This window comes from Chiloscyllium plagiosum, unplaced genomic scaffold (genome assembly GCF_037043375.1).
Source record: "Chiloscyllium plagiosum isolate Xiang-an unplaced genomic scaffold, Cpla_swu_hap1 HiC_scaffold_22, whole genome shotgun sequence".
NCBI lineage: Eukaryota > Metazoa > Chordata > Chondrichthyes > Orectolobiformes > Hemiscylliidae > Chiloscyllium > Chiloscyllium plagiosum.
Window position 1 is genome coordinate 9,892,699 of NW_028270160.1, and position 17,598 is coordinate 9,910,296.

Below are 17,598 nucleotides of genomic sequence, written 5' to 3' on the forward strand. Positions count from 1 at the left end.
TGTAACATGACCTCCCAAATCCTATACTCGATGCTCTGATCAATAAAGGAAAGCATAGCAAATGCCTTCTTCACTATCCTATCTACCTGCGACTCCAGTTCCAAGGAACTATGAACCTGCACTCCAAGATCTCTTCTTTCAGCAACTACTCCTAGGACCTTATCATTAAGTGTATAAGCCCTGCCCTGGTTGACAATTATATAAACCAAGGGGCTGACCTCAGAAATCCAGGCTTGTACCTTCCACGGGAGACAGTCATGACTACTTCCTGTAGCAGACTCCCACAAAGTAAATTTCTGTGGCAAGTGGGCCAGGAACTCAAATTTGACTCTTCCATTTTTATCAGGATGAGCAGGGGCCATTAGGAAGAGTTACATGACTAGAAATTTGATAAGTGACTCTGGGCTCAAATTTGGTTCCCTTCACCTGGTGTTTATTTGGCAGCAAAGTCCTTAATTTGGGGTCAGTTGCCTTACTGTTCTGTTAACACTTGTGAGGTCCCTGTCCCCATTATTGAAAGAAAGATTTAAATCTGTTTGTGAGAACTGCCCATCTGATTCTGGCCCTAATTTCTTTTTAAGATGTCAATCAATGCTATATGACACAAATAGGTCCCCAAATGCCATTTCGGTCAGTCTACAACACCCACATTTGCAACTTGTTCAATGGGCACTGAGGAGAAGAGGGCCTGCTGCTGTTGAATTATTTGTTTGAATCATAATAGAATCCTCACAGTGAGAAACGAGGCCATTCGGCCCATCACATCTGCAGTGACCCTCTGAAGAGCATCCCAACCAGTCCCAATCCTATCTCCATAAGTACCACCTATCCTAAACATCCATGGGCACTACAGACAAACCTGCACATCTTTGGATTGTGGGAGGAAACCAGAGTACCTGGCAGCTTGGTCGCAAGATGGCGCCGCATATGATCGACTCCTTGCGAGCTCCTGCATGCAGATCTAAGTTTCCTATTTCCTACAATCGTTCTACACTCTTTAAACTTAATAGCATACTTTTAAAAATCACTAATGACTACATTTTATCTAAACTCACAGGTTTGAAGCTCCTCTGATCCTCAAAGCCAGCTTACTTAGCATTCGCCTGTACCTGTGTTTTTGTTTTTGCTGCTGTTTACCTATTATTCACTATCTATGCGATTTAACTCTGTGATCTGCCTGTATTGCTCACAAGACAAAGCTTTTCACTATGCCTCAGTACACATGACAATAAATTCAATTTAAGAATCCCAGACAGATATGCTGAGCATGCAAATTCCAAACAGGTTGGAGTCAAACCCAGGCTCCTAGCACTATGAGGCAGCAGTGCTAACAACTGAGACACCATGTTGGGCCCTGGAGAGGCCTCTGGTGATTACAACAATATTATTGGGTTTGTCTGTTTTTTGTGCACGGGACATACCTGGACAATTTTCCACATTGTTAGATAGATGCCAGTGTTGTAACTGTACTGGAACAGCTTGGCTAGGGCATGTTCTGGACCACAAACCTTCAGTACTATTAAATGAATGTTGTCAGGGTCCAAACTCTTTGCAGTATCCAGTGTCTCCAACTATTTCTTGATATCATGTGGAATTAGCTGATGACTGGTATCTGTCATGCCAGGCACCATTGGAAGAGGTCGAGATGGATCATCTACTTGGCACTTCTAGCTGAAGATTGCCATGAACGCTTCAGTCTTATTTTTTGCACTGATGTGTTGGCCTCCTCCATCATTGATGATGGGAATATTTGTGGAGCCTCCTCCTCCACTGAGTCATTCAATTGCCCACCATCATTCACGACTGGATGTAGCAGGACTGCAGAGCTTAGATCTGATCCATTGATTGTGGGATTGCTTAGCTCTGTCTATCACTTGAATCATAGAATTAAAGAGTCCCTACAGAGCAGAAAGAGGCCATGCGGCTGCTTATGCTGTTTGACATGCAAGTAGTCCTGTTTGGTAACTTCACTAGGTTGACACCTCATTTTCAGGTTTGTCTGGTGCTGCTCCTGGCCGGGGGAGGTGATGGCCGAGTGGTATTATCACTGGACTGTTAATCCAGAGACCTAGGTAATGTTCTGGAGATCCCGCTGAGGCAAATTAATTCAATAAAAATCTGAAATAAGAGTCAAATGATAACCATGAATCCATTTTTGATTGTTGGGAAAAACCCATCTGGTTCACTCATGGCCTTTAGGAAGGAAACTGCCATCCTTACCTGGTCTGGCCCACATGTGACTCCAGACCCAATGTGGTTGACCTTTAACTAATCTTTGGGATGGGCAATAAATGCTGGCCCAGCCATTGATGCCCTCATCCTGTCAATGAATAAAAAGAAATAATATCCACCTGCAATCTCCATTGAACCAGGGATGATCCCTTGGCTTGATGGTAATGGTTGAGTGGGGTGTATGCCTAGCCATGAGATTGCAGATTGTTCTGGAGTCCAATTCTGCTGCAGTTGATGGCTTGCAGTGCCTAGATGCCCAGTCTTGATTCTGGTTGAAGTCTGTCCCATTTAACATGGTGATTGTGCTACATGACATCATGTAGGATATTCTCGATGTGAAGGCTGGACTTCAGCTCCACTACTTGCATGACTGCACAGTAGTGACTCTTATCTATACTGTCAAGGGTAGATGCATCTGCAGCTGGCAGATTGATGGGGATGAAGTCAAGTATGCCTCTCCCTCTTGTTGATTAACTCAATCTGCCGCAGACCCAGATTTGCAGTTATATCCTTTAGGACATGACCAGCTCGGTCAGTAGTGTTGCTGTCGAACCACTTTTGGTGGTGGACATTGAAATCCCCCACCCAGAATACATTTATTGCCCTTGCTATCCTCAGTGATCCTCCAAATGTTGGTCAACGTGGAGGAGTACTGATTCATCAGCCGAGTGAGGATGGTGTAAGGTAATCAGTAGGAGCTTTCCTTGTCCGTGTTTAACCTGAAGCCATAAGAATTCATGGGGTCCGGAGTCAATATGGAGGACTCACAGGGCAACTCCCTATGACTGTATCCCATGTGCTGCCACCTCTGCTGGGTCTACCCAACCAGTGGGACAGGGCATATTCAGAGATAGTGAGGATGTGTCTGCGGTATAGTCTGTCAGGTATGATTCTGTGAGTATAACTATGTCACGCTATTGCTTGGCAAGTCTGTGAGACAGGGAGAAAGTGAGGACTGCAGATGCTGGAGATCAGATGCTGGAAAATGTGTGGTGCTGGAAAAGCACAGCCAGTCAGGCAGCATCCGAGGACTGGAGAATCAACATTTCGAGCTTAAGCTCTTCATTAGGATTCTGGGGGAGGCCAACGGGGGCTGAGAGATAAATCGGGGAGTGGGGTTAGGGGAAAGGCAGCTGGGAATGCGATAGGTGGATGAAGGTTGGGGGTGATGGTGGTAGGTCGGAGAGGAGGGTGGAGCTGATAGGTGGGAAGGAAAATGGACAGGTAGGACAGGTAGGACAGTTCAAGAGGGCAATGCCGAGTTGGAGGGTTGGATCTGGGATAAGGTGGGGGAAGGGGAGATCAGGAAATTGGTGAAATTGACATTGATCCCATGTGGTCGGAGGGTCCTAAGATGTAAGATGAAGCGTTCTTCCTCCAGGCGTCGGGTGGCTAGAATCTGGTGAGGAGGAAGCCCAGGACTTAAATGTCCTTGGGGGAGTGGGAGGGGGAGTTGAAGTGTTCGGCCACAGGGAGATTGGGTTGTTTAGTGCGTGTGTGCCAGAGATGTTCTCTGAAACATTTTGCAATTTTGCAAGTTGGCGCCCTGTCTCCCCAGTGTCGAGGAGGCCATATCGAGAGCAACAGACACAGTAGATGATGTGTGTGGAGGTACAGGTAAATCTCTGTTGGATATGGAAGGATCCTTTGGGGCCTTGAATGGTGGTGAGGAGGGATGTGTGGGCAGAGGTTTTGCACTTCTTGTGGTGGCAGGGGAAAGTGCCGGGAGTGGAGAGTAGGTTGATGGGGGGCATGTACCTAACAAGGGAGTCGTGCAGGGAATGATCTCTCCAGAACACTGATAGGGGTGGGGAGGGAAATATATCTCTGGTGGTGGGGTCTGTTTGTAGGTGGCGGAAATGGCAGAGGATGATGCATTGTATCCGGAGGTTGGTGTGGTAGCAGGTGACGACTAGAGGGGTTCTGTCCTTGTTGCAATTGAAGGGGTGGGGTTCAAGGGCAGAGGTGCATGAAGTGGAGGACATGTGCTGGAGGGCATCGTTGACCATGTGGGAGGGGAAATTGCAGTACTTGATGAAGGAGGCCATCTGGGATGTACTATTGTGGAATTGGTCCCCCTGGGAGCAGATGCAGTGGAGGTGGAGGAATTGGGAGTAAGGGATAGTATTTTTACAAGAGGTAGGGTGGGAGGACGTGTAGCCCAGGTAGCTGTGGGAGTTGTTGGATTTGAAGTAGATGTTCATGTTGAGTCGGTCGCCAGAAATGGAGATGGGGAAGTCCAGGAAGGGGAGGATGGTGCCCGGGATGGTGCAGCTGAACTTGAGGTCAGGGTGAAAGGTGTTCATGAAGTTGATGAACTGTTCAACCTCCTCATGGAAGCATGAGGTGGTGCCAATTCAGTCAGCGAGGAAAAGGCAGGGAATGGTGCCATTGTAGCTGTGGAAGATGGACTGTTCCATGTACCTGATGAAGGGGCAAGCATAGCTGGGGCCCATGTGGGTGCCAATGGCTACCCTTGTGGTCTGGAGAAAGTGGGAGGATTCAAAGGAAAAATTGTTCAACCCAATTGAATGAGTGTGTTGGTGGAAGGATACTGATTGGGTTGGCAGGAGTGGAAGAAACGGTGGGCTTGGTGGCCTTCATCATGGCGGATGGATGTGTACAGGGTTGGATGTCCACGGTTAAGATGAGACATTGGGAGTCAGGGGAGGTGGAGGGCGTGGGTGGTATCTCGAATGGATGTGGAGAGATCCTTGACCAAGGGGGACAGTACGGTGTCAAGGTATGCGGCGATACGTTCGGTGGGGCAGGAGCAGGCTGAGACGATGGGTCAACCAGGGCAGTCAGGCTTGTGAATTTTGGGTAAGAGGTAGAACCAGGCGGTGCAGGATTCCCGGACTATGAGGTTGGAGGCTGTTAGTGGGAGATCACCTGAGGTGATGACGTTGTGGATGGTCTGGGAGATAATAGTTTGGTGATGGGTGGTGAGGTCATCATCGAGGGGGCAGTCGGAGGAGTTGTCCGTGAGTTGATGTCTGGCTTCAGGGGTGTAGAGGTCGGTGCGCCAAACTATCACAGCGCCTCCCTTGTCTGCTGGTTTGATGGTGAGGTTGGGGTTGAAACGGAGGGAGTGTGAGTTTTGGCACTTGCCCCCAGATGTTAGTGAGGAGGATCCTGCAGAGTTGACAGGGCTGTTTCTGCCATTGTCATTTTAGATGCCTAGGTCGATGCCACGTGATCCATATGGTTTCATTTCTTTGTTGAGACTTTGTAGCTATTGATACAACTGAATGATTTGCTGCGCCATTTCAGAAGCCTGTTGAGAGTCAACTGCATTGCTGTGGGTCTGGAGACACATGTAGGCCAGACCAGCTGAGGATGGCAGACTTCCGTCTCTGAAGGACATTAGTGAATCAGATGAGTTTTCTCAACAAATGGCAATAGTTCCAAGGTCACCAGTAGATTTTAAATCCAGATTTCTTTTAATTGAATACAATTTCCACCATCTGCTATGGCAGGATTCAAACCTGGGTCCCAGAACATTTGTTGAGTTTCTGGATTAAAAGTGTAGTGATTGAACCACTATGCTGTAATCTCCTCTAATCTTTAATTCCTAGAGATTTCAGGGCAATCATTAAGAATTTAAAAAAATATTTGTTAAGAGGATATAGATGCTAGGTCAGCATTTATTGACCATTCTTAATTGCCCTGGAGATGGCGAGCTGCAGTGCTTAGGGTGTAAGGGTAGCCACAGTGATGAAAGGAAGGGAATTTCAGAATTTTCACCCAGTGAGTGTTAAGGATCTGTGATATAGTTCCAGTCAGCATGGAGTGTCACCTGGGGAGAACTTGCAGGTCCCATTGTTCCCATTAGTCTGCTGCCTCTGTCCCTCTAGGTTGTTTCGAATCTGATATTGAAGGAGTCTTTGTGAGTTGTAATGTATCTTGTGGATGGTATGCACTGTCTCATCCAGCATGGACAAAATGGATCAAGTAGTCTCCTGCTGTGTCATCTAGGAGAAAGTGAGGACTGCAGATGCTGGAGATTAGAGTTGAAGAGTGTGAAGCTGGAAAAGCACCGCCGGTCAGGCAGCATCCGAGGAGCAGGAGAATCGACGCTGACTCCTGATGAAAGGCTTATGCCTGAAACATTGATTCTCCTGTTTCTCGGATGCTGCCTGATCAGCTGTGCTTTTCCAGCACCACACTCTTCTCCTGTGTCATAACAGTTATGTGATTGATTCACTGTTGCCACTGTCTCTACTCCCAGCTGTGAAACACCAGGTGAGCCCCAAGTGAATAGAGGAAGTGCTTCAATGCTACCTCAGGGCCTCACGGGGGAAGTGCAGCATTCCCACAGACATCTAGGTATCACTGGACCAAGACCGTCCAAAGTCGGGGAGGTGCATTCGGGAAGGCGTGCAGCACCCAGAGAGTAATTGTTGGGAAAAAGCAGGAGCTGGGGGAAAACAGGGAAAGGAAGGTGCTGTCACATCCTTGCCCCACCCATCCCCTTTCCGTGACCACCACCTGCCCCCCCAGTGTAACAGAGCCTGGGGTAGCCCCATCGGTCTGTGTAACCTCCAGCAAACTCACCCTGAGAGTCATCCTCGTTTGTGAGGGACCCCAATGATGATGATGTGTGTCATTGGTGGAGGGAGTGAATGTTTAAGGTGGTCTATAGGGTGCTAATCAAGCAAGCTACTTTGAGCTGAATGGTGTCTGGTCTCTAGAAGGTTGTTGGAGTTGAACTCATCCAGGCTAGCACAGGTCAGAGCTGTGTTGGAAATGTAGTTGGTGGACAGATTTGGGGATTCAGAAGATGAATTACTTGCTGCAAGTTTCTCAGTCTCTGACCCTCCCTTGCAGTCACAGTATTGATGTGGTGATCCAGTTCAGTTTCTGGTTAGTGGTAGTCCCCAGAATGTTGGTAGTTGGAGATTTAGCAATGGTAACACTATTGAATGAAAATGGGAGATGGTTAGATTCTCTCTCTCTTGGTGGAGATAGCCACGACCTGAAACTAGCATGGTGTAAATGTTGATTGACACTGATCAGCTGAGTTCTGCATTAGGATTCAGGTTGCTTCGATATCTGAGGATTTACAAATTGTGCAGAAAGATCATCAGTAAACATCCCCACATATATTGTGAGTATGTTCGCCGAGCTGGGAAGTTGGTTTGCAGATGTTTTGTCCCCTTTCTAGGTCACATCCTCAGTGCTGTGGAGCCTCCTGTGAAGCACTGCTCTCGTGAGTCAGTTGGAATTTATTTGGTTTCGTTCCACTGCTTCCAGTTGCCAGTTCCAGTTGTTGATTGGCCTAGACCCTATTGCAATATGTTTATTGATTGGACAACACAACAATAATAGGACAATCCAAACAGAGGACAACCAGAGAATTTCTAGAAGCATGGCACTAATCCGCGGATCCATCAATAAACACATTGACCTAGACCCAATATACTGACCACCGCAACAAACAACTAGAACCAGCGACCGGAAGCAGCAGGAATGAAGCCAAATAAATTCCAGAAGACATAGCACAGCAGTGCTTCACAGGAGGATCCACAGCACTGAGATGTCTCCTAGAAAACATCTGCAAACCAACTTCCCACTTTGGTGAACATACCCATAACCACGGCAACTGGCACCTGAGCTACAAATCTTTACATAAACCATGATCCCCACATATGAATCATAGAATTCCTACATGGTGGATGCAGGCCATTCAGCCCATTGAGTCCATGCTAACTCTCTGAAGAGCATTCCACCCCAACCGACTCCTCTCTCCATTCCCGTAACCCTACATTTTCCATGGCTAATCCACCTAGCCTGTACATCTCTGGATGCTATGACGTCCCCACATCTCACTTTGAAGCAGTTGAAACCTAACTAGTTGGGCTTAAGACACTTCCCTGTTGAACTCCTGAGTGATGTCATGGGACTGAGAAAACTGACCTCCAACAATCATGACTATCTTCCTTTGTGCCAGGTATGACTTCAGCCAGTGCAGTTTTCCTCCAATTCCCGTTGGCTTTAGTTTTGCTCGGGCTCCTTAGTGGTCAAATCCGTTCTTGATGTCAAGAGCTGTAACTTACACCTGACCTGTGGAATTCCACTCTTTTGTTCATGTCTGGACCAAGGCTGTAATGAGGTCAGGAGCTGAGTGGCTCTGGCAGAACCCAAACTGGGCATGTTATTGCTGAGTAATTGTTGTTCGACATCCCTATCACTCAACTTCCATCACTTTCATAATGATTAAGAGTAGATTGAGGTTACGGGTTATGATTGAGTACAATTCTGCTGTTGTTGAACCCACTTGATACCCAGTTTTACGTTACTAGATCTACTTGGAATCTACTTGAAAAAGCATAGCGGTGGTGCCACACTACATGGAGAATGGTACCCTCAATATGAAGATGAAACTTGTCTCCAAAAGGATTGCGTGATAGTCAGTCATAGAATCATAGAATCCGACCACGTGAATGCACTGATGACATATATAGATTTATCAGGATGAAATCAAAGAAAGCTTTTACCTCATGTGGGCTCCCTCATCATCTGCCACAAATCAGGTTTAGTAATTATGTCCTTTAGGACTTAGCCAACTCATTCAATGAGTGGCACCACTGAGTCACTCTTGGCAATGGACTCTGAAGTTCCCCACCCAGAATACATTCTGTATTTGCTATCCTCAATGCTTTATACAATTTTTAAAAAGTTCATTGGAAGAGGGCACTGCTGGCTAGGCTAGCATTTATTGCTCATCCCTAATTGCCCAGATTACAGTTAAGAGGCATGCACGGATAGTGATTCCTAACCTAAGAGGGGCAATAGGTCATAATCAGCAGGTGGTTTCCTTTCTCATGTTTGGCTTGAGACTTTGTGTCTGTTGAATCCCCATTTACTTCCTTATGCTGAGGAACTAGTGGCAATGGGAGAAGGTCAGCAGTTGCCAATGTAGAGAAATATTCAGCATCAATAATGCCTGTGGAATTCGCTATCACAGAAACATTGAGGCCAAAACATTATGTATTTAAAACAAGGAAGTAGATACAGCTCTTGTGGCTAAAGGGATGAAGGGATTTGGGGGGAGGGCAGGATTTGGGTAGTAAGCGATGATCAGCCATAATCATATTGGGTCAAGGAGTCAAATGGCCTACTCTTCCTTCTACCTTCCATTTCTATTTGAGATCTAAAGTCAATGTTTGAGGACTCTAAGGGAAATTCTATCCTGACTGTATACCACCGTGCCACACCTCTGCTGAGTCAGGGATGGTTACGGTGATGTATGAGACACTGTCTATTAGGTATATTTATGAAAAGGTCACTAATTCTAATGCCTGACCATGTCCCATTCCACACAGTGCAAAAAGGAGTGCAATTGTCTTTTCATTCTTAACGTCTGAAAAATGATGAGTACAAAAAAAAATCACCAAAAAACAAGCACTTATTCCCACTGACAACTCTTATCTCTTCCTTGATGTTGGGCAGCCTTACATGCTTTCTGTTGTACTAGTATTTGTACTGCACCACTAATGGTGGGCTGTCTAAACCCAGGGATTATCAGACAACATGCATAAACCAATACATTAACACAAGGTTATCAGCAAACAGCCGCAGCAGGCAATTAATCCACCAGCAACAACCTCCAGGAGAACCAAACGATTTCTTTTTTAAGTCCCCATTCTCTGATTTATATTAGGTTCTCCACCTTAAGCATCCCGTGAGAAACGGATGGGCAAGTGTTTTATCAATCTCCTGCTCACACACAGTCTTGACATAGGAGCATAGGAACAGGAGTGGCCCATTTAACTGTAATAGCCTGTTACTGCCGCATTCAGTAAGATCATAATTGATTTGTGACCTAACTCAACACACCAATCTTTACTCAATATCCCCAATAATGGTGGTTAACAAAAATCCATCAATTTCAAATTTAGGGACGTAGGGAATTAACATCTGACCTAGCATTAACTGATGTTCATGGAATAGAGTTCCAAATGCATCCACTATTCTTTTTTCTGGAAGATTTGCAAACTATTCTCTGAAGTCCTGCTCTAATAGTTAGGCTTTATCCCTTGGAGACTGGATTAGATTAGATTAGATTAGATTAGATTACTTACAGTGTGGAAACAGGCCCTTCGGCCCAACAAGTCCACACCGACCCGCCGAAGCGCAACCCACCCATACCCCTACATTTACCCCTTACCTAACACTACAGGCAATTTAGCATGGCCAATTCACCTGACCTGCACATCTTTGGAATGTGGGAGGAAACCGGAGCACACATTTGACCTTTTTGGGAAGTCACAGCTAGGAGTAAATATTCACGCTCCCCCCCCCTCCCCCCCCTCCCCCCCCCCCCCCTCCCACAACCCCCCACCCCACCTTGGCCCTATATGTTGCTATGCCACTGTACTTTAACCTTTCAACATAAAATCAGTAACAATTCTAATAATGCCACACAAGTATAAATCAATTTTAATCTGCCTGATTAAGATGGATAATCTGTTCTCTTCTCAACTCTATTCCCAGATCCTAAGCTCTCTGATCCCACCCAACCTGATTTCCACTTACACCTTTATATTGTGGAACTAATGTTGAGGTGACTGAAGACAAAAACTGCTGGAAGTCACAGTGGGTCAGGCAGCATCCATGGAGAAATAGCAAGCCAACGTTTTTAGTCCAGATTACTCTTCATCAGTGCTGACATGAGATGTGGAGGGGGCAGCATTTATGCAACAGTGGGGGAGCAAGGGGCAGGGGGCCTCAGGGGTTGAGTGCTGGGGGAGAGAAACTGCTCATAGTGCAGATTAAGTGATTGGAATGTAAGAATGGCAGAACAATGATGTGTCTAACTACCGAATAGGAAAGAACAGAAACTCCCATTGGAATGGGGAGATGGGAAAGAGGACATGATGATAGAGAATCCAACAAGTGAAGCTAAAAGGGAGGGAGTGGGAGTGGGTACAATATCTGAAGTTGGGAATAGATTGCTGTGGTTCTGTTCGCCGAGCTGGAAGTTTTTGTTGCAAATGTTTCGTCCCCTGTCTAGGTGACATCCTCAGTGCTTGGGAGCCTCCTGTGAAACACTTCTGTGGTGTTTCCTCCGGCATTTATAGTGGCCTGTCCCTGCTGCTTCCGGTTGTCAGTTTCAGCTGTCCGCTGTAGTGGCCGGTATATTGGATCAAGGTCTATATGTTTGTTGATGGAGTTTGTGGATGAGCGCCAAGCTTCTAGGAATTCCTTGGCTGTTCTTTGTTTCGCTTGCCCTATAATGGTAGTGTTGTCCCAGTCAATAGATTGGGTTGGGATATCTGGTCAGCATGGATGAGTTGGACCGAAGGGTCTGTTTCCATGTTGTACATCTCTATGACTCTATGACTCTAAAGTTGTAAAGTGCCTATTCTGAAGATGAGATATTGTTCCTTCAGATTGCGTTGTGATTCACTGGAGCATTGCAGCATGCCGAGGATAGGCACGTGGGCATGCAAGCAGGACACTGTGTTAAAATGATCAGCTACGGGAAGGTAGGGGTCATACTTATGCATGGACCACATGTGGTCACCCAGTCTGTGTTTGGTTTCCCCAGTGTAGAGTAGGCCACAATGGATGCAGAGAATGCAATAGATCAGATTGTAGGAGGTACAGGTGAAGTGCTACTTCACCTGGAAAGGCTGTTTAGGCCCTTGGATGTTGAGCAGGGAGGAGGTGAAGAGGCAGGTCTGTTGATGATGTAGAGAATTATCCAACAACAATAATAATTAACCTCTGATTGAATTCAAGACCTAGTCAGACCAGCAGTCTGTACAAATATTGGAACTTAAGGAAATGGGATAATTGTTATATGTTCCTCACATCCCATATTAAGCATGAGCAATACCACTGGTGATCAGCTAGTGTAATATAATATACAATTCCAGTTTTTGGACAGTTTTACCACATATTTGTATTTTTGTTTCAATGTAGCAGGCAATTTGACCCAGAACTGTGACATTTGTGCACTGTATTCATGATATACCTGAATAAAGAAAATCAACTCAATTATTCCATGCATACTGTACTGGACACAGTCCAGTTGTTGGATAATACCCAAAAATGACATCCAGCATTAATCAAAACTTGCAAGAGTACAGCCAATGCATTGGATTCCATTTCTTCCTTGGATTAAAATTTATATACTGGTATTAAATCAAGACGCAACCCTTGCTGTCCGATATAAAAAGGCATGTAAAGCTGCCGTGACTCTCTTTTAGCATCATGCAACATTTTAAGCACACTCTTAGAGAAAATTAGATGCTTTTGAACAACATAGATAAATGAACTTCACATTAGCACTTGTATTATTCAGTGACCAAGGATATAAAACATCCACAACAATTCAAAAAAGTACCAGAATTTTTAATCTTTCTACATATGCAAAAAAGGTTAAAATTTACATGCAAATGACATACAAATGAATACTGAGATTAAATACCTGACTGAAGTGTCTATTACTTGTTTTTTATTTGTTAATCTGAAATCCAGTTAGCCTATTTGGATTCCCAATTGAGCACATGTACTTATGGCCAACATATTTAACAACCTGGATTAAACTGTGCTATGTGGATTGCGTATTTAAGAGATGATTCTACACAGCATGGTAATATTTCAACATTCAATGGCAACAAATTAGCACCTGACAGGGAGGTGAAGTCAAAATGCTCACTCGTGCACTAAGCAGTAATGACTGAATATAATCATGTTGTAATGTAGCAGTAGCAAGGTTTTTGTTTTTGTTACTCTTCAGACTCCCAGGAAAAGAAATTAACTAGGACACCTCTGGACTGCGAAGTCTCTGCCTGGTCTCCCTGGGGTCTGTGCAGCAACAGCTGTGGGATTGGCATCCGAGAAAGGACACGGTTCATAATACAGCACCCTGCCAATGATGGGGAGACCTGTCCAAGTTTGCTGACCCAGGAAGAATGCAAGGAATCTCCTTGTCAGACTCAAGTCGCAGATAGCAACATCACTGTTTCAGAGCCAGCAGAAGGAACTGCAATGTCATACTTAGAGACAAACCTGAATGAAAGCGCGGGCTCCAACTCACTGGAAAAACCCCAGTCACCACACAATGAAACAGACAATGTCATAGCATCATCTCATCCTGTTGATAGGCAAGTCCAAGAAAGTGAACAGTTTCTGAAAATCATAAGTAAGTTATCATTTTTCTTCTTTCTTGGAGCTTTTTGTTCTTGTACCTGCCACCAGAACAACTAATGTTGGCATGAGCACATCAGAAGGCTCAATCCCCAAACCTGTGAGGAGTTAGCCAATCCTACCAATTTACGCAACAAGTTGCAGAAACAGCATTACAATAAAAAGCATATAATCTGTTCTATTGATGTTAGTTGAGAGGCTTTATTCCCCCATCAATTACATCTATCTGAGAGGGCAAATAGGGGCTTAATTTAATGTCACAACTGAGAGACAACATCTCTGACTGTCTCATACTCCCTTTGTGCTGCACTTGAGTGTCAGTCTAAGTTTTGTGCTCAAGACTCTGGAGTAGATTTGGAACTCTCAATCTTCTGAATCAAAAGTGAGGGTGCAACCTCCTGAGCCACAGCTGCCATGTCGAAAGTTATTATTTCCCTCTTCACATTACATACCATGTCTACCGTCCAACTACATTCTAATTTTACCAGTTTCATCAACATTGGCCAAATAACCATCCTCCATGTGCAGGTTTTGCCCATGAGTTATTAGATCACTGAAGTGTTCAGCCAGGACTGAATTTTTCCTCATCTGATATCTGTACAATTGCACTTTCAACAGAGATCACTGAAGAGGAAAGGGGCACAGGAATCTGAGGCAGCCTATTAGCACACAATAATTGTGGTTGGCTCATTCATCAAGGATGAAGACTGAAACAGGAAGACTCTATTTTTCAGGCTTATGATTCCATATTGGGAAATATATTAACCTATTGAGCAATGGATGCGAAATATAGTTTTCCATAAACATTTCCCTTTTACAATGTTGACTGCTGATCTAGACAATTTACAATTTAGGAACTAAATGTTAATCAAACACAAAAAGAATTGAAAGTAGTTGTTCAGAAATACAAAACTTGAGTATTGCTGAATAAAGTCAGATTTTGTTGAAGCTTTTTATCTTTCACTCATCAGGTCAATTCACAAGAAATACCAATGTAACAAGACATAAAAGCAGAAGCAGGCCATTGATAATCCTCAACTCTACTTTCCTGCCTTTTTCCTATACACTTGATATTGTCTTACTGATTACAAATCCACCTCAGCCTTAACATCCAACCTCAGTAGCCTTCTGCAGTAAAGAATTCTGCAGATTCACTTCCCTTTGAGAGAAAACAAATCTCCTCCTCATCTTTGTCATAAATTAGCAACCACTTACTCTGAGATTATGTTCTCTGGTCCTAGACTCTACCACAAGGGAAAACAACCTCTCTGCACCTACTCTATCAAGCCTCTGAATAATATTGTATGCTTCAATAACATCACCTCTCATCCTTCTAAATTCAAATCAGTACAAGCCCAACCTATTCACCCATCCCTCCACACCCAGGATCAACCTTGTGAATCTTCTCTAGACTGCCTCCAATGCTTGTAATAGTCAAATTTCATTTGCTAACCTATCAACGCTCCTTTCTCTTCCAACATAAATATTTTCTTTTTACACTGGTGAATTGACCTGATGGGTGCAGAACAAAACGTTTTGACAAAATGTGCTTATTCTTTCAGAAACACTCAACACTAAAAGTCTCAATAAAAGTATCTATGAATCTGAAAGACTCCAACTGGTAAAAATGCACAGTGAATTTATCAGCATCTGAAAAGGCAGATGAGGGACGTATTATTTATGTAACATGTGGTGAGGATTTACAGTGCAATGGCTGCTGGGCTAGAATCTCTACAATGTGGAAGACAGCTATCCGGCCTATCAAATCCATACCAATCCTCCAAACAGCATCCCACTCCATTTCTGTAACCCTGCAATTCCCATGGCCAACCCACCTAACCTGAACATTCTGAGACACCATGGATAAATTAGCATGGCTAATCCAGCACACTTTTGGACTGTATGAGGAAACCCACACAGGAATGGGGAGAATGTGTAAACCCCACACAGATTGTCACCCAAAGATAGAAGAAAGTGAGGACTGCAGATGCTGGAGAGCAGAGCTGAAAAATGTGTTGCTGGAAAAGCGCAGCAGGTCAGGTAGCATCCAAGAAGTAGGAGAATCAACGTAGAATCAAACTCAGGTCCCTGGCACTACAAGGCACTGGTCTTAACCACTGAGCCACCATGTCACCTAGCTGTGGAAGCATGTTTTAAATGCTTTCTCATGATATGGGGTTAGTTAGCTAGGCCAGCTTTTGTTGTCCATCCCTAACTGCTCTGAAGAAGGTGGCAATTAGTTACCTTCTTAAACCATTACAGTCAACGTGGCATTGGTACACTCATAGAACTGTTTGGGAGTGAGCTCAAGGACTTTGACACAAATATATTTAATAGTAGCCTACAAAGGAACTTAGGTAAATAATGAAAATAGAAAAAGTCACAAGATTTGGGAAAAGAATAGGGGAGTAGGATGGTTGGATTATGCTGAGTAAAAGCTGGCTGACCATATAGGCTACCTCCTCTGTGCTATATTCAATGATTGTATGAGATAATTTTTTGCCCTGGTAAATTGCAATTCTTAATGCCTCTGAACTCATCTATCATCTCAAAAATGGCTGAGGAAATTTCTGTTGACAGATATAAGTCCATTTTCAGAGGGTGCAACATGTTGCAAATTTTACACCGCATACCAAATACTAACAGCATTTGATTATCTCAAGTAGGCTTATTTGTTTAATTATTCACAAGTGAAATGGATGTATAGAGCACACTAGAGGGATAACTTTGACCATGACTATTACTCAGTCAGCCACCCATTACTTATCACATTCAAACCAATTACCTGATAGGAACCTTTCCCCTCATTAATTCTGCAGTTCCAAACTCGTCAGTACTTTCAACATGAAAACCAATAACTGGAAGTCAGTATTTCAGAGTTGTTTATCACTTTGGGGTTTTGAAAAAAAAATTCATGAGATACTTGAATTGTTGGCATGGGTTATCCATCACTAATTGCCCTTGAACAGTTGAGAGTCATATTTAAGCTAGCTTTCCTAGAGGATAGCATTAGCAAACCAGATGGACTTTTTAACAACAATGATAGCTGTGATGGTCATCATTACTACTGACTGGCTTTATTTTCCAAATTAATGTAACCACATTCAAATTCACCACAGTTACAATGTTGAGCTTTGAACCCAGTCACCATACCATTAGATTGATTCTTTGGATTATCTGGCAAACACTATTTCCATTACACCACCATTTGCCTTAAAGTTAGCTCAGCTTACCTGACACTTGATTCTGTTTATATTTCTTTCTCTCACCCTACAGATGAAAGCAGGTGGATCTCCAAGGCTGGAGCTTCATTCAATGAGAGTATGCTAGCATTGCAAAATGCTTCCAGTGACCAGCCTTTCAGCTCAATTACAACATCAGAAGAGGGTGGATAAGAAGCATCCCACTCTTCAATCACCAGATCCCATGTTGGTTATGATTAACTTTGTAGCTGAAAGGAATAAAATTGTTTATAAAGCATTTATGTAGAATCTGATTATATATTGGCTTATGAGGAGAGACTGAGTAGACTGGGACTATACACATTGGAATTTAGAAGAATGAGGAGGATCTTACAGAAATATACATAATTATGAAGAGAATAGATAAGATAAAAGTGGGGGGAAGGTTGTTTCCACTGAAACTAGAACTCAGGAGTATAGCCTCAAAATAAGGGGAAACAGATTTAGAACTGAGTTGAGGAGGAACTTCTTCACCCAGAGGGTTGTGAATCTGTGGAAATCCCTGCCCAGTGAAGTAGTTGAGGCTACCTCGTTGAATGTTTTTAAGGTGAATTTCGATAGATTTTTGAACAGTGAAGGAATTAAGGGTTATGGTGAGCAGGCAGGTAAGTGGAAATGAGTCCACGAAAACATCAGTCATGATCTTATTAAATGGTGGAGCAGACTCAACATGCCAGATGGCCTACTCCTGCTCCTGATTCTTATGTTCTTATGTGATGTTGCTTAAATGAAAACTGAGGAGCACATGGCAAAATCAGAGACATTGGCACCTGACACATTGTATAGATGATCCGTGAGATTTTACTCTCATGGCATAGTATTGCTGAGCAGGTTGAGAAGCTGTCACATAAATGTTTGATAGGATTGAGGCCATGGTGCTGAGGTTAGATCAGTGAGAGGTAAAGTTTATATATTTTCCTAATCAACCTGTTCAGATTGGTTACGACATACCTCTGGAGCA

General features: G+C 44.0%; 1 protein-coding gene and 1 long non-coding RNA gene across 4 annotated transcripts in view; one reads left to right on the forward strand and one right to left on the reverse strand.

Moving 5' to 3' along the window:
* Positions 1-16,827, reverse strand: part of LOC148145934 (uncharacterized) — a 90,253-nt gene extending 73,426 nt beyond the window's left edge. The window contains exon 1 of one of the 3 annotated variants that reach the window (XR_015760872.1): positions 16,629-16,827. This is a non-coding gene — a long non-coding RNA (uncharacterized LOC148145934). Of the gene's footprint in view, positions 1-1,421; positions 1,467-16,628 lie in introns of those variants that run through there. The other 2 variants (XR_015760873.1, XR_015760871.1) reach the window with 2 other exon arrangements.
* The window catches only part of LOC122561325 (spondin-2-like), a 32,015-nt gene extending 15,125 nt beyond the window's left edge, over positions 1-16,890 (forward strand). The window contains exons 4-5 of the mRNA XM_043713021.2: positions 12,986-13,390; positions 16,672-16,890. Of these exons, the coding sequence (XP_043568956.2) occupies positions 12,986-13,390; positions 16,672-16,790 (524 nt within the window). The 3' untranslated portion in view covers positions 16,791-16,890. The remainder of the gene's footprint in view (positions 1-12,985; positions 13,391-16,671) is intronic.
* The last annotated feature ends 708 nt before the right edge of the window (positions 16,891-17,598 follow it).